Source organism: Nicotiana sylvestris, chromosome 9 (assembly GCF_000393655.2).
Source record: "Nicotiana sylvestris chromosome 9, ASM39365v2, whole genome shotgun sequence".
Taxonomy (NCBI): domain Eukaryota; kingdom Viridiplantae; phylum Streptophyta; class Magnoliopsida; order Solanales; family Solanaceae; genus Nicotiana; species Nicotiana sylvestris.
The window spans coordinates 1,103,982-1,118,908 of record NC_091065.1 but is presented as its reverse complement, the minus strand read 5'-3'; the positions used below and the strand labels follow the sequence as shown (position 1 = coordinate 1,118,908).

Genomic DNA, 14,927 nt, shown 5'->3' with positions numbered 1-14,927 from the left:
CTCATAACTTAGTTCATATAACTCACCAATTTTATTTGCTTCTATGGGAGGCTCGCTTCAAGCAGGTTTGAATCACTTACAATACACGGGGTCTATGAAAAAAAAGGGTTAAAAATGTTTTGAATATGGTTTTAAAAATGTTTTGAATATGGTTTTAAAAATGTTTTCGAATGGTTCTTTTCCGTATTTCACACCTACAAATGATAGCTTAAACTTGAGAATTCTCTAATAGATGACTAGAAAAGTTTTAAGCGTTCTTACAAAAAGATTATCTATTTCCACGATTCCAACCTGAGACATCTGATTCAAGGTGGACGAAGGTATCCCGACCATTCCAGCACACCCTGAGACATCTGATTCGGTGGTCAACATTACCACTCGATTTTTGAAACGTTGCAATCAAACCACTAGGAGCAATGCAGTGATCTTCTGACTAGATCACCATGAGTCAGACTAGTACCAGGTAATGTACACAATCAGTCAATCATATGCCAAATTTGTATATAGGAAAAGCACAAGACACAAGATCAAGTACAAGGAAAATCTGTATAGTACTAAAAGAGGCACAGCAAAAAAATATTTTGCACTCTGCAGGGCAGCTGCAGGGGGGGGGGGTATATATGTGAACTAGTAGCCTGTCAATGACATAACATTGATCACTTTCCTAATGTGCACCAACACACTACTGCTCTCTACTTCTATTTAGAGGTGAAATTCACAAATGAATATTTAGTGGGAACTGGGAGGAATGAACCTCAGTTGTGGTGATATGCGAAATCACTTTTGGAAGCTGCCAAATTGATAGTTCTGGTGACTTGAAAAAAAGTCATCTCCACCCGTTGATGTGGACGTGAACCCGGATTGGCCAAGCCCGGTTCCTTGACCCATGGCTCTGCCCATGTAAAATGTAGTAGGCCCTTTTTCTTTCACATCTGACCCATCGGTCAATCCACCCACGATGCCTACGTCTGCAAGGTTGACCTTTTTGGCTGCAAATTTCGGGGGAGATACAGAATAAGTACAATCATCTATAAGATGAGTAACTGTAGCCTAGTTCTACTTTAAAGCTAACAGATTTAAACCAAATATCTAATGGTAAGCATACTATATACAATTGTTCAACCACCAAAAGGTCACTGGTGGAACCATAAAGGTTCCTCTACCCTTAACCAGAGGTCTTGGGTTTGAGCCCTGAGAATGGAGTTCTCTTTGGTAGGGACTAGGGAGCACTAAAACTCCCGTAGTGAGCTTCTACAACGTGAATCCAAATTAATAGGGCCACTGGCTTCCAGACACCGTATGGTTAAACCAAAAAAAATGTAGTTGTTCAACAGAATGTTGCCAGTGATAACAGAGAACAGAAACTTACGTGCAGAGATATTCAGATCAATCAGTCCACGGCTCAATGAATCAGCCCATATTCCAGACCTGACTTGAAAATCATCCTTCTTTGGTGCGGGCTTAGCTTCGACAGAAGATTTATCTAATTTGCTAGGAGTCTCCTCCTGATTCCCACCACGATTAGCATTTTCACTGGCTACTGATACAGGATCAGCATGAGAAACAAATGTACCAAAGGGATCAGAACTATCAAAGGTATTTAGTGGAACTGCAGCAAACGGATCAACCGTAGTAGCATTTATCTTGTCTGATTTAGGAGATCTGATATCGGATTGTACAACAGGATCTGGTGCAGAAAAAAAATCTATGGTTGAAGGAGCTGCAGATGAAGAGGCAGGCTGAGAAGCAAACAGATCTACACTTATCTGCAGAAAAGACAGACGGCCAATTTTAAACCAACAAACCAAAAAGCAAAATTGCGAAAAAAACATGATGGAGTGTTGCACACTGGAGCCTGAGAAGCTACCCTCACCTCAGACTGTGGTTTCGCCAATGCAAAATTGGCATCAGCAAATAAATCAACCTCTGATGGATGACTGGAGACAGTAGAATTATCAGCTGGAACAGGTGTTGGTACATCCAAGAGGTCACCAATCAAATTTTGTCCAAATAGATCTACTTGGTCAGATTTTTCGGTGGAAGGCTCTGCTTGACAATCAAAAGAAATAGTAAATTGCAAAGAAACAACAACTGAGCCTCAATCCAAAACTAACTAGAACACACATTCTACATGGAATAGGTTCCAGATGAATTTATTATACGGATCTTTCTTTAAATATTTTGCATCACAGAAACCAAATCCAATAAAAAAAAAATTGCTTAGGATTTGCCCCATTGGAATTCCTGCCAGGTTGTTGAGAACAAAATATCAAGGTACTTAGGCTTTCTTTCCATTTTCCGGTAAATCGAGTCCTTAAGATTTTACTGGCATTATCTTCGTCAAATCAGAAAAACAATCAACCAGGTCAACTAAGGAAAGGCTTCATTGAAGGCCCTTAATCACACAAAACAATAGGTTGACTACATGCACAAGTACCAAAAGGCAAGGGTGTGCGTGGATGCGGGTATAAACATGATAGAGAAAAGAAAAGGGTAAACAAACTAAAAGTGAAAGTTGCGCAAGGAAATCTGTATGTTGTGACTTTAGCACCAAACATGTAATGCTACATCATAAAGCATATAAAAATGAGACGTACATAATCATGAGAAAAGGCTGCTCAAGTTACTATGACCATAATGAAGACTTCACTTGATTTATTTTTCATTTCTTTGAAATGTTTGAGGATGTCTCTTTTGTATGCTCTCAAGTTGTTGGACAGTTACTTATTTACCTTCATATAGAAGTAATTTCCTAGGAAATAAGAAAATGAGTTCCAGGAATGCCCAAGTTTAAAAACCTCCATGTCATACTTTTCACCACATATATTGTCACAACTCTGCAATTTGGAAGTTCCTGTCACATCCCCCCCCCCCCCTCCCCCAAAAAAAAAACCCCAAAAAGAAAATGCATTTCATGTAAAAAGCTGCATTGTTCTAAACATCCAAAATGTTCGGCACACAACTTCATTAGATAAAAGATTAATTTAAAGATAAATGTCTTCTCTATGAAACAAAACGACTGCCGGACAAGCAAACCTTATCTTTGGCTTTTCATAACCAATAAATAGCGTTAGTATTTTGTAGTCCAGCCAACCTCTTTCTTCGGCATCAAAAGGACATCTTTTTAAAATTTACTAATTTTTCACTTGGAATCCTAAGCTTTTTGAGGCGAAAGAAAAATTCTTCCTATCTTTTGGATCCCCCAAGTGGATATCTGATAGATAAAAAGACCAGTTAAGTTCTTTGGCACAGACCACCAAAGTTTGTAAAAGTGAAACTTTGCCTTTGTATGCAAAACATTGGTGATACTTCACCTTTTTTTTTAACGACCGAGAAGTTTGGCTGGAGCCGACCCTTTGAGCCAACCGCAGCCTTCGAAACTCATGATGATGGGCCCACTCCTACCTTTCTCCACTTAAATACCAGAGTTAGTTCGGTTGGTGCAAGGCTCAAACGTGCGACCTAAGACACAAGTCCCTCAACCTTTGCCAATTGAGCTAACCCCCAGGTGCAAAAAGAAATGAAATGGAACCTAGTGATACTTCACCTTTTTATGCAAACATTAGGCAAAAGACTTGGAAAGGGCCTTCTAGAAAACATAAAGTAGAATAGCATTGCATCTATTACAGATATACAGATACTTACTAGTACTTGAAGTCCCTCGAGGATCAAAATCATCAAAATCTTCCTCATATTTGCTTGATGATACAGCTGCACTATGTGGAGGATTAGAAGTAGCTTTATCAGGTTTACCTACCCTCTTTGACGTCTTTGATCCACTAGATGAAACAGTGTCTTGAACATTGCTGCAAAATGTCCTTGAGTTTAAGAAAACGGGGATATAATGGAGTTTAAAGTGCAACAGTAGAACCATTGTGGAGATGATTGCCACTTAAACTTTAGTCAATTTGAATGCTAAATCTAAAAGTGATATAAAGAGGAAAATAAAGTTCGAACAGGTACGTATAAGCTGCATAAACATGCTGGACAGAGAACTACACAACAATTGAGGCCCAAAAGTATGCATAGAGTACACTATGCAGTAACCAATTCAGAAAATTGAAAACCTAATTGGGGAGAGAACCAATGAAGAAAAAGAGACAAGTTTCTCTCTTTTAGAATCAGAAGCAATAAGTAAAACTTTATACCCCCCCCCCTTTCTCTTTATGCTTTATTACACTTCTCCCTCAACAGAAACCAGATAACACCACACTCTATTTTCTCTAATCCACATTCTTCACTCGCATCACTCTCTTCAGACACCATAACCTACAAACCCATCAACCTGCTTATGCCAGTAAAGAAAGCTACTGGATTTGGTAACTAGAGTACTAGACCATCATAATGCAGTTTGTCACTTTGTTTCTTGTAGAAGATTCTAGGCCCACAAGTTGGTGATGATAGTTCCCGAAGAAAAGTGAGGAAAGAAAAAACAAGTCCACTGGCTCTAGAAGTTCTTTGTCAATTATAATGACCTTGATTAGACAACAAAACAACAAAAAGTAATTCTAACCTACACATACATGGACTCAGGTATGATTAACTGATGGATATGTTAAGTTTCTAAAAAGGTTTTAGTGCATAGTTCGTCCATAGAGAGTGACCATAATCATGTATACTTCATTTAACATGGGTTTGCCGAGGCAATCAAAGAATCAGGGTTTAAAATTGCTTCTTCCCGTAAATCTAGAATATGCAAAAAAGAACTTGGAGGGAAAAGTCACACAGTAGCAATGAAATGATAAAGTGGAAGGACAATAACAAAAGATCTTCAGTCCCAAATGCTGCCAGAAATAGAACTTTTGGCCCTTTCCTTTACTGATCATTTTGTTTATTTTTAAAAAAGGTACTTTTTTTTGGTAATTTAAAAAAAAAAAACCTTTTGGCCCTTTCCTTACTGATCATTTTTTTATTTTAAAAAGGTACTTTTATTTATTAAAAAAGAAGATATATGCAATTGAATGGTTGTACATCAGTGCATAACAGGCTGTTGCAACTGTAACGGAACCAATAGTAAAAACACCTATGCCACAAACCCCAAATAGAAGGACAAAGTGAAGCATAGTAGAGAAAAAATAATCATGCTGACCTTCCATAACGAGAAGACCCCTTCTTTGATTTAAACTGGTCAAATTTATCTTCACCATACCGATCCTTTTCCCTGTAACTATCCTTAAATGAATCGCCATCACTTTTATTTCCAAAACCTCCATATCGATCACCACTCTGAAAGTTGCTGCTGCTATTTAGGGAGGCAGAGCTCGATTTAAATGTTACTCCAGAAGATGACAATCCAAAGTACCTAAAAGGTGGCATTCCATCATGACCATGCAACTAGTTACCAGGGACTCTTTGAATAATCAAGAGCAAAGTCAGACCATAAAGGATTAACTTACTTGTCGCGATTTGCAGCAGCTTTATTTCTAGCGTCTTCGATCTTTTCCTTGTTATTCAATAGTGCCACAATATTTTCTGCTTTCTTCCTCACATTGATCCCCATATCTTTCCCATTGGGTTCAACATACTCGAAACTTGTGAGAGACTTGAGTAGCAAAAGGAAAGAGGGAAAGAGGTAAGATACACGGGGAGGAGGGAAAGGACCACACTCCTTTAAGTATGACCACGGAACAACTGTCACTGGCAAAGAAATTTAACGCAATGACACAAAAATACATACAGATATCTGATAGGTATGTTCTACGATCTCATCAACAGCGCGTTCAGATCCGTGAGCCACCAAATACTCAACAACAGCCAAAGACTGGTACCAAAAGTATTTCACAACTATTAGACCTTATATAAGTTGTTCGAGAAGGTACAGAAATGAAACTCAAAATTTAAACAAAGAACCGACTATTGGGAGCTTGATATTTTAAACTTTTCTTCAGTTTTCTACAGGTTCTTAGGTTTTTACAATTAACTACAAAAAGTTGATACCGCAAAAGGATATAGTACACACCTTATAAACATAACGCCAATTCTTTCCTGTTTCAGTCAATCTTGTCCACAGGACATTCATAACCATCTGACACTCAGAGCTGCGGGATACACCAGTAATTGATAGCTCAATGAACTTACCATTATGATGAGAACAAATGAGAAAATCCAAAGAGTTAAGAATTAGCAACTATATTGATGAGGTTGTACAATTTTTTTGTAGCCTGAGCTATCTCAGCCAATGCAGTACCATGGGGGCCCCAAGGTTCATCATCCGTAGCGTCCAATACCTATTCATGTTATAATATTACATTATAATCAGAATATGAAGGGGAAAGGACAAAAAGAGCATAGGATGCAAATCCATTGTTTTTTGAAAGTGAAAAAGCACAAAAAAGAAATAAGCCTCAATTGCTTTAGGATTGAACTACACATAGGTGGACCGTCTTTTGGCTATGGCTTCATCTGAACCCAGAATTTTTGACACGAAATATAGATATATATGTAAAAACCTACTAAAATCTTAAGAAATATTAGATATGAACCCATAATTTTAACTGTAGAGTGAGTTCACGTTGAACCAATTAAATTTAAATTCTGGATCCGCCTCTTGTACTATAATAACTTTAATTGAAATATTATTTCCTAACAACCTGTAGAGCTACAGAATCTTTTGATAATTGAGATAGAGAAAGACAAGAGTGGACTGAGTAGAAGAAAAAAGCAAAAGAAAATCCAAAAGTAGAAGTAGCATAAGAGGAGGACTTGACAAAAAAATGAAGAGGAAAGAGTCATTTCAAAGGGAAAATAGGAACCTAAGAAGCAAATCTGAGAACTAGTGAAACAGTAGTAGTTAAAGAAGAATTGCTGCAACCCACAGAAGAAGAAGACAACAAAAAGTACACTGAAGTATGTCGGGAGAGGAGTCCTAGCACTCACAAGAGAATGCCCTATTTCCTTATCCTCCCTTTACCCTATCTCTTAAATCTTTAGGATCAAATTCAAAGAAACGATAGCTTCTCCATTACTTTGTGCCTCACTGTCCGAAGCGCAGACTTCTTCTGAATTCGCTTCATTTAACCCATGATAAGCGGTGGTCCCTCACTTCGCATGCTCGGTCGAAATTACTGTTAATAACTACATATAATACAGACATACAGTCCATACAACTAAAGTTTCCTCAGTAATCTCACCATGTAGTCAACGTTCATCACTATCTGATTCTATTGAATACATGTCGAAAGAAAAACAACAAAAAGAACCATGATCATATGCCCAGATATCTCGTCATTGACATTTCAGCACAGACATAATTATGACTTTCACGAATCTCATTTCTGCATCAAATGATAGATATTACACCTCACAATGCATGTGACAAAGAGGTTATTGGCATCTACCACAACATAATTAAGTAGAAATTTGTTGATCAACAAGTACGAAACAGAAAAACCGGATCTAGTTCAGAAAAAACAATAAATTTCAGACAAATCCTGAGTTTATTAATCAGTCAATGTGCTTTCCTTGAGCCATCTAGTTCTTTGTTAATCATCAATTACTATATAAGATCAAGGAATAAATATTATTTCTAAACTAAAACACATGATCCATTGATATCGAAAAACAACAATTTGAGTTCACCTTTTTTTAGTCCTTTGAAACGACACGTGCTACTCCTTTTCTGATAATGGGTGCACTGATACTTTTCTTTTTTTGATAACTGAGAAATCCCCGAGGTCTAGCGGCACACGATTCGAAACTAATGGGTCCGCTTCTCTATGTAAATACCAAGTTTTTGTTTGTGGCAAGGTTCAAACTCGTGACGTGCGCCTATTGTGTAATGGGTGCACGTACTTTGCACTTACAACAACAACAATAACAACAAACCTAGTGTAATCCCACAAGTGAGGTCTGGGGAGCAAGATTTTACGTGGAAACCCTTCTGAATAAGGGAAAAAACACGGCCAAGAAGAGCAACTGATATCACTATAGCGAGGAATTTTACACTGTGTAGTAACGAGTACGAATACTCCTAAGACCACTACATCCTCAAAAGAAATAAATACTCTTTTGCTTTTTCCACCTCACTACAATATCTCTTATTTTTCTTCACAAGCTATTTTCTTATAGCTTATGGAATACCTTCGTCTCTCTCTCTTTTCTCTCTTTGTTGGTGTGTAGAAATGAGAGTTAAAACTCTCCTTTTATAGCCAAAACCTCACTCTCTAAAGCCTACAATATTTGACAATTTGCACACCCTTTTCACAATTTCAACAAGGTTGGCTACCAAACCAAACCAAGTCAATAAAATTGGCTACCAAATTATACTAATTCAACAAGGTTGGCTACCAAACCAAACCAAATCAACAAAATTGGCTACCAAATCATTTGAATGAGATGGACACCATATCAATCTCCCCCTCCAGTCTCATTCATCTAGAGGAGGTAGCACTGTCTTCTGGTCTGAGTGCATGCCGACAAGTTCTTTGCATAGCTCGAACTTGTCTCTTGGTACCACCTTGGTCAACATATCATCCACATATAGCAAGAGGATGATAAAATCATCATCAGAAAATCTTTGTACAAACACTGAGTGATCTGAAGAAGTCTTCTTGTAACCTTGCTCCCCCATAACAGACTCAAACTTCTTGTACCACTGTCTGAGATCTTGCTTCAATCCATATAGACTCTTCTTAAGTTTGCATACAGGATTTTCCTTACCCTTTGAAATGAAGCCCTCAGGTTGTTCCATATAAATTTCCTCTTCTAAGTCACCGTGAAGAAAAGCAGTCTTCACATCTATCTGCTCAATCTCCAAATCAAGACTGGCAGTCAAACCAAGAACTGTCCCAATGGAGGACATTTTCACGATAGGAGAAAATATTTCGTCAAAGTCAATACCTTTCCTTTGACCAAATCCCTTGACAACCAATCTAGCTTTGTATCTGGGCTTCAAACTATGTTCTTCAGCTTTAACTTTGAACACCTACTTGTTCTTCAAAGCTCTCATGCCCTTAGGCAATTTCACCAACTCATAAGTATGGTTCTCATGCAGAGATTTCATTGCATGGCTTCAATCCATTGATCCTTGAGCTCATTTTCTATGGCCTCCGCATAACATTCAGGTTCTCCCCCATCATTGAGTAATACATACTCATTGGGTGAATAACGGGAGGAAGGAGTACGAGGTCTAGAAGACCTCCTAAGTGGAATATCTAACTCGTCCACAGCTTCGTGAGTATAAGCATCTGCCTCATCAACATTAGCATTGTTATCACCATCACCATCAATATGCTGATTTGAAATATGGTTCTGGGCATCACCATCATCATTGAGCCCACCAACGTCATCCGCATTTGTATGAGGAACTTGATCAAGATTGACTAAACCTTCAGAACTAGGAGATTTTAGCTTCTCCGCTTTGTTAATATCCTCAATGGTTTAATCCTCCACGAAGATAACATCACGGTTTCTCACGACCTTCTTCTCAATTGGATCATATAGCCTGTAACCAAACTCATCAAGGCCATAACCAATGAAGATGCACTGTCTTGTCTTGGCAGTTAATTTTGACCTCTCATCTTTAGGCACATGTACAAAATCTTTGCAACCAAACACTTTCAAGTGGTCATAGGAAACATCCTTGCCATACCAAACTCTGTTTGGAACATCACTTTGCAAAGCAACCGTAAGGGATAGATTAATAACATGTGCGGCGGTCAACAAAGCCTCACCCCAAAAGGAATTCGGCAACTTTGCTTAGCAAACACCTGACTCTTTCCATCAAGGTCCTGTTCATCCTTTTTGATAACCATTAAGCTGAGGAGTCTTCTGGTGTCTGATACCATGTTGCTTGCAGTATTCGTCAAATGGTCCACAATATTCACCACCGTTATCAGTACGAATACACTGCAGCTTCTTTCCTGTTTCTCTTTCAACTGAAGCCTGAAACTACTTAAAGACACCCAACACTTGGTCTTTAGTATTCAAGATGTAGACCCAAAGGTCTTTCTCATCCTATACTCAGGGTGACTTTGGAACTTTCAATATGGGTAATGAGACTGTATCTAGGATAACTGGTGTAGGAACGATTTGTTTGGAAGCTAGTATTGAACTAAACTAGTTTTAAACAATGTAAAGCATGCACTGATGTTCGTTTGCACTTGATCTCTGTTGATGTTTTGGATGATGAGGGATATGTCGGTACCAATGGTGCTGGAAAGAGGAAGCTTACTAAGGGTTCCATGATTGTGGCTCGTGGGGAAAAGCGTCGTGGTCTATACTGGACTACGGCCTCTACTTGTGTTGATATGGTGAATGTCGTTGAGAGCAATAACTCTTCAACGTTATGGTATAAGAGGCTTAGCCACATTAGCGAGAAAGGACTAAACGTTCTGGCTAAGAAGAAATTGTTGTCAAATTTTGAAAGTGCAAAATTAGAAAAATGTGAGTACTGCTTGGCTGGAAAACAAAAAAGAGTTTCTTTGCAATCTCATCCTCCTTCAAGAAAGACAGAGTTGCTTGAGTTGGTGCATTCAGATTTATGTGGTCCAATGAAGACAAGAACTTTGGGTGGTGCACTTTATTTTGCTACCTTTATTGATGATTGTTCAAGGAAACTTTGGGTCTACATCTTGAAGACTAAAGACCAAGTGTTGGGTGTCTTTAAGCAGTTTCAAGCTTCAGTTGAAAGAGAAACAGAAAAGAAGCTGCAGTGTATTCGTATTGATAACGGTGGTGAATATTGTGGACCGTTTGACGAATACTGCAAGCAACAGGGTATCAGACACCAGAAGACTCCTCAGCTTAATGGTTTAGCAGAAAGGATGAACAAGACCTTGATGGAAAGAGTCAGGTGTTTGCTTTCTAAAGCAAAGTTGCCGAATTCCTTTTGGGGTGAGGCTTTGTTGACCGCCGCACGTGTTATTAATCTATCCCTTGTGGTTGCTTTGCAAAGTGATGTTCCAAACAGAGTTTGGTATGGCAAGGAAATTTCCTATGACCACTTGAAAGTGTTTGGTTGCAAAGCTTTTGTACATGTGCCTAAAGATGAGAGGTCAAAATTAACTGTCAAGACAAGGCATTGCATCTTCATTGGTTATGGCCTTGATGAGTTTGGTTACAGGCTATATGATCCAATTGAGAAGAAGGTCGTGAGAAACCGTGATGTTATCTTCGTGGAGGATCAAACCATTGAAGATATTAACAAAGCGGAGAAGCTAAAATCTCCAAGTTCTGAAGGTTTAGTCAATCTTGATCAAGTTCCTCATACAAATGCGGATAACGTTGGTGGGCTCAATGATGATGGTGATGCCCAGAACCATATTCCAAATCAACATATTGATGGTGATGGTGATAACAATGCTAATGTTGATGAGGCAGATGCTCCTACTCACGAAGCTGTGGACAAGTTAGATATCCCACTCATGAGGTCTTCTAGACCTCGTACTCCTTCCTCTCGTTAATCACCTAATGAGTATGTATTACTCAATGATGGGTGAGAACCTGAATGTTATGCGGAGGCCATAGAAGATGAGCTCAAGGATCAATGGATTGAAGCCATGCAAGATGAGATAAAATCTCTGCATGAGAACCATACTTATGAGTTGGTGAAATTGCCTAAGGGCATGAGAGCTTTGAAGAACAAGTGGGTGTTCAAAGTTAAAGCTGAAGAACATAGTTTGAAGCCCAGATACAAAGCTAGATTGGTTGTCAAGGGATTTGATCAAAGGAAAGGTATTGACTTTGACGAAATATTTTCTCCTGTCGTGAAAATGTCCTCCATTCGGACAGTTCTTGGTTTGACTGCCAGTCTTGATTTGGAGATTGAGCAGATAGATGTGAAGATTGCTTTTCTTCACGGTGACTTAGAAGAGGAGATTTATATGAAACAACCTGAGGGCTTCAAGGCAAAGGGTAAGGAAAATCCTGTATGCAAACTTAAGAAGAGTCTATATGGATTGAAGCAAGCTCCCAGACAGTGGTACAAGAAGTTTGAGTCTGTTATGGGGGAGCAAGGTTACAAGAAGACTTCTTCAGATCACTCAGTGTTTGTACAAAGATTTTCTGATGATGATTTTATCATCCTCTTGCTATATGTGGATGATATGTTGGCCAAGGTGGTACCAAGAGACAAGTTCGAGCTATGCAAAGAACTTGTTGGCATGCACTCAGACTAGAAGACAGTGCTATCTCCTCTAGATGAATGAGACTGGAGGGGGAGATTGATATGGTATCCATTTCATTCAAATGATTTGGTAGCCAATTTTGTTGACTTGGTTTGGTTTGGTAGCCAACCTTGTTGAATTAGTATAATTTGGTAGCCAATTTTCTTGACTTGGTTTGGTTTGGTAGTCAACCTTGTTGAAATTGTGAAAAAGGTGTGCAAATTGTCAAATATTGTAGGCTTTAGAGAGTGAGGTTTTGGCTATAAAAAGAGAGCTTTAACTCTCATTTCTATCCACCAACAAAGAGAGAAAAGAGAGAGCAAGGTATTTCATAAACTATAAGAAAATAGTTTGTGAAGAAAAATAGAGTGTGAGAGATATTGTAGTAAGGTGGAAAAAGCAAAAGAGTGTTTATTTCTTTTGAGAGTGTAGTGGTCTTAGGAGTATTCGTACTCGTTACTACACAGTATAAAATTCCTCGCTATAGTGATATCAGTTGCTCTTCTTGGCCGTAGTTTTTCCCTTATTCAGAAGGGTTTCCACGTAAAATCTTGGTGTCATTATTGCTGCATTTCTATTCTTGCTGATTCAACCATAAATTAGTATTCTCCGTTGATCACTAATACCGTGAATACTATTTTTACGGGGTTTATTCCCAACAGGTTAGTGGGTACGCAGACCTTACCCCTACCTTTTGAAGATAGAGAGGCTATTTCCTGTAGACCCTCGGCTCTTTGCACTCATTGACTTAAAATCCTGAACTGATTTCTAAGTTACTTGATTATGTTATGTACTTTATGTGTATTCTACAAAAATAAATGCTAAAAGTTAAAGCTGAAAGTATTTATTTTAAGCTTTTTTACCTTCTGCTCAATCTCAGGAACCTTCAACACTTTCAAATTCACCTCCCTCTTTCTGCAAAACACACAGTTTACCAATTTTCAAAAAAAAAAAAAAAACACTGCGTAAAATATTGGGGACAAATTGAAATTTTCACACAAAAAAAAAACACGATGAATTAAGAGGTAAGAGAGGAAAATAGCTTACATTTCGCGAACTGTTTGATCGAATACCTTCATGAAATCCATATTGGACCTGCAAATCACAAAATTGGAAAAAAATTGAATTTGAATTCGTAAAATATGTAAATCGAATCTGAAATTTAAAGTTAATGAATTTTTCTAATGACTTTGATAATTTTGGGGAAAATATATTGGGTTGAGAGAAATACGTGAAACAGATGAGATTTTTGCAATTTTTTTTATTATACTAATAAAGAGAGAGGAAGCAGAAGACGACGAAGTTTGTTATCATAATTCGTTATTTTCTTAAAATTCTTTTGTTTTTTAAATTTGTAAAACTATTTTAATAGTAGATCGCGAGTAAATCCGACGACCTGCTCTTAAATATTTTTCTCTAAATTTTATTTTTTTTTATTGAAATACTATTTTAACGTCCCTGAAATCCAGCGATATGCTTTTAAAATATTTTCTATAGTCATTTTTTTGAATTCCAAAATTATTTTAACAATAGGTCGCCTAGAACAACCTGTTTTAAAATATTTTCTATAATTTTTTGATTTCTTTTGAGTATTTCAAGTCTAGTAATGTTTTAGGTCTTTTTTTTTTTTTTTGAGAAACTGGAGATTTTATTGAAAATATACTAAAGTTGTTCCATACTATTACATGCCAAAGCGATGCCTTCTAAGGCATTACGATTGCCAAGTTCAGCTAACATCCTACAAGCATCGTCTACAACAAATTTTAGAGAAGATTCTCCATCTTTGTCTGACAACACCTTGGTCTCAACAAGAGAAGGAGAAATTGCCAGATAGACGAGATGATCCATGTTAGATTGATTGATTGTCTTCTTAGCCAGTAGGTGGGCTACTTCATTTCCTTCCCTGGAGTTATGCATAATCCTTGGCTTCCCCATTCCGGACAGTAATAACCTGCAGTCATAAATTAAGGCATCGTAAGTAGGACATCCATGCTTTAAGTATTTTATTACCTCAGTTGAGTCAAATTTTCACTTCCGGTGGTATGAGATTCATTTGCATAGCCACTTGGAGACCTTGTCTGAGTGCCAGGATTTTGTATGCAAAGGAGAGATAGCTTTGGAGTAATCATGGTAGCCAATTACTAGTCACCTTTACAATTCCTTACTACACCTCCCATTCCACAACACAATTTATTGACATTGAAGGCAACATCAGTATTTAACTTGTACCATCCAGCAGGTGGTTTATACCATCGAATATGTAAAGGAATTATCTTAGTGGGATTACTTTCTGTCAGTCATGAGCTTATATTCCACAGCATGATTAATAGCAGTCATAAAGCTCACGACATTGTTTGTGTTATTTTGATTGTTACGATTTATGTTTATCCAAAGATTCCAAATAATAAATGGAAAGAGATCCCTCCAAGTCAATAATTTATTAACATTAGTCGTGGGACTCATGTCTCTAATTTTAATAAGCCAGTGCTTATTATTAGATATTTGGCGATCTATTGCAATACCTAACTTGTTCCAAACATTACGTGCCGCATAACAATATAGAAATATATGCGTAATGGTTTCTTCAGCTTCTCTACATACTGGACATACTATGTCTATGTTCATTCCGAGGTAGTTTAGATAAGAACGATAAGGAAGCCTATCGTGATAACATAGCCATAAAAGGAACTTAATTTTGTTCGGGGAGTGAAGTTTTCAACTCCATGTAAAATCTTTCTCTATATTACTAAAGCCATCGATGAGTTTGTAGCAGGAGTTGGTAGTAAATACACCACTACTGGTAATATTCCAAACTGGAATGTC

At 37.7% G+C, this 14,927-nt stretch overlaps 1 protein-coding gene across 2 annotated transcripts; it reads right to left on the bottom strand.

Annotated features, from left to right (window-relative positions):
- Positions 1–480: 480 nt before the first annotated feature.
- Positions 481–13,420, bottom strand: LOC104233277 (clathrin interactor EPSIN 1-like). 2 transcript variants are annotated; one of them, XM_009786649.2, is made up of 12 exons: positions 13,336–13,420; positions 13,152–13,199; positions 12,968–13,019; positions 6,148–6,227; positions 5,960–6,038; positions 5,678–5,761; positions 5,397–5,542; positions 5,090–5,302; positions 3,646–3,806; positions 1,874–2,046; positions 1,370–1,766; positions 481–989 (listed from the first exon to the last, which is right to left on the bottom strand). In XM_009786649.2, exons 2-12 carry the CDS (start codon positions 13,190–13,192, stop codon positions 778–780), a joined length of 1,638 nt encoding a protein of 545 aa, XP_009784951.1. In that variant the 5' UTR covers positions 13,193–13,199; positions 13,336–13,420; the 3' UTR covers positions 481–777. The 2 variants fall into 2 exon arrangements, with proteins under 2 accessions (XP_009784951.1, XP_009784950.1); XM_009786648.2 differs by lacking the exon at positions 13,336–13,420 and adding an exon at positions 13,294–13,312.
- Between the last annotated feature and the right edge of the window lie 1,507 nt (positions 13,421–14,927).

Bases quoted from the DNA above. Each gene is read 5' to 3' on its own strand.
- LOC104233277 (XM_009786649.2), bottom strand. From the start codon at position 13,192: ATGGATTTCATGAAGGTATTCGATCAAACAGTTCGCGAAAT. The intron at 6,228-12,967 runs GTAAAAAAGCTT...TAACATGAATAG, and splicing joins TTCCTGAGATTGAGCAGAAG to GTATTGGACGCTACGGATGA. The intron at 1,767-1,873 runs GTGAGGGTAGCT...TCTTTTCTGCAG, and splicing joins TGGCGAAACCACAGTCTGAG to ATAAGTGTAGATCTGTTTGC.